At 73.6% G+C, this 1392-nt stretch overlaps 1 protein-coding gene across 1 annotated transcript in view; it reads right to left on the minus strand.

Annotated features, from left to right (window-relative positions):
• The window catches only part of LOC121353526 (mothers against decapentaplegic homolog 4-like), an 8252-nt gene that overhangs the window by 4909 nt on the left and 1951 nt on the right, over positions 1-1392 (minus strand). Inside the window, exon 2 of the mRNA XM_041467426.1 lies at positions 283-577. Within this exon, the coding sequence (XP_041323360.1) occupies positions 283-577 (295 nt within the window). The remainder of the gene's footprint in view (positions 1-282; positions 578-1392) is intronic.

Consider the following 1392-nt stretch of genomic DNA (forward strand, 5'->3'; position numbering starts at 1 on the left):
CCCAAGCCCCCACAGCGGGATGCCCCCCAGCCCCCCAGCGCGGGGCTGGCGCCAGGCCGGGGGTCTCCCCGCGCCTCCCGGCTCCAGACATAACAAATCCCCCCCTCCCCGCTCCCCCCGGCCCGCGGCCGCCAGACACTGACTCACCGGGCAGGGCGGCGCGGGGGATGCCGCGGAGGGGAGGGGGATGCGGGCAGGGGATCCAGCCCAGCGGAGGGGGCTCCCGGGGCACCCCCAAACTTGGGGAGGGTCTACCTGTGTGTCCCCCCCATCCCGCGGTACCTGGAGCCGCCCGTCCAGGGTGCGCTGCACGGTGACACACTGGCCGGGCTGGGCCCCGCCGGAGGTGACAGCGGCCACCAGCGCGTCCAGCTCGTCCCTCTTCTCCTTCAGCTTCCTGAGCAGGCTCTGGATGGCGCGGCGGGCGAAGGCCTCGCTGTCCCCTCCCTGCCGGTGGCACAGCAGGCTGTGCACGATGCCGGGGCCGCTGTCGCTGCCCAGGGACATGGCGCTGCGGCCCTGCAAGGCATGGCGTGTCACCCTGCGTGTCACCCTGTATGTCACCCTGCGTGTCACCCTGCGTGCCACCCTGTGTGTCACCCTGTGTGTCACCCTGTGTGCCACCCTGCGTGTCACCCTGTGTACCACCCTGCGTGTCACCCTGCGTGCCACCCTGCGTGCCACCCTGCGTGTTCCCCCTCAGCCTCCTGCCCTTTTCTCCCACCCTCAGCCCTTTCCCTCAGTACTCTGCCCTTCCCTCAGCCCCTTCCTCCTGCCCTCAGCCTCACCCTCCTTCTGTCAGCCCTTTCCCTGAGCCTCCCCCGCCTTCTCTGAGCCCTCTTCTCCTCCTCCCGGCCCTCTCCTCCTCCTCCCGGCCCTCTCCCCGGTCCCGTTCCCGCTCCCTCGGCCCTTTCCCAACTCCGTCCCTACAATAACAAAAGGAGCGGCCGGAGCGCGTGAGGCGCCGCCGCGCCGCAGCCAATGGCAGCGCCCGTGACAGCCGGGCCTCGCCTCGCCAGCCAATCGCAGCCGCGCTTTCACGGCAGGAGCCCCCAGACGGGCCCCGCCCCCGGCGCCGCCGAGCCCCGCTCCCACCGGGAGCGCCGCGGGTCCCGGTCCCGGTCCCGGTTATCCCCCGGGAACGCCGCGGGTCCCGGTCCCGGTCCCGGTTATCCCCCGGGAACGCCGCGGGTCCCGGCCCCGGTTATCCCCCGGGAGCGCCGCGGGTCCCGGTCCCGGTCCTGCTTTCACCGGGAACGCCGCGGGTCCCGGTCCCGGTTATCCCCCGGGAGCGCCGCGGGTCCCGGTCCCGGTCCTGCTTATCCCCCGGGAACGCCGCGGGTCCCGGTCCCGGTTATCCCCCGGGAGCGCCGCGGGTCCCGGTCCCGGTCC

This window comes from Pyrgilauda ruficollis, unplaced genomic scaffold (genome assembly GCF_017590135.1).
Source record: "Pyrgilauda ruficollis isolate IOZ18807 unplaced genomic scaffold, ASM1759013v1 scaffold208, whole genome shotgun sequence".
NCBI lineage: Eukaryota > Metazoa > Chordata > Aves > Passeriformes > Passeridae > Pyrgilauda > Pyrgilauda ruficollis.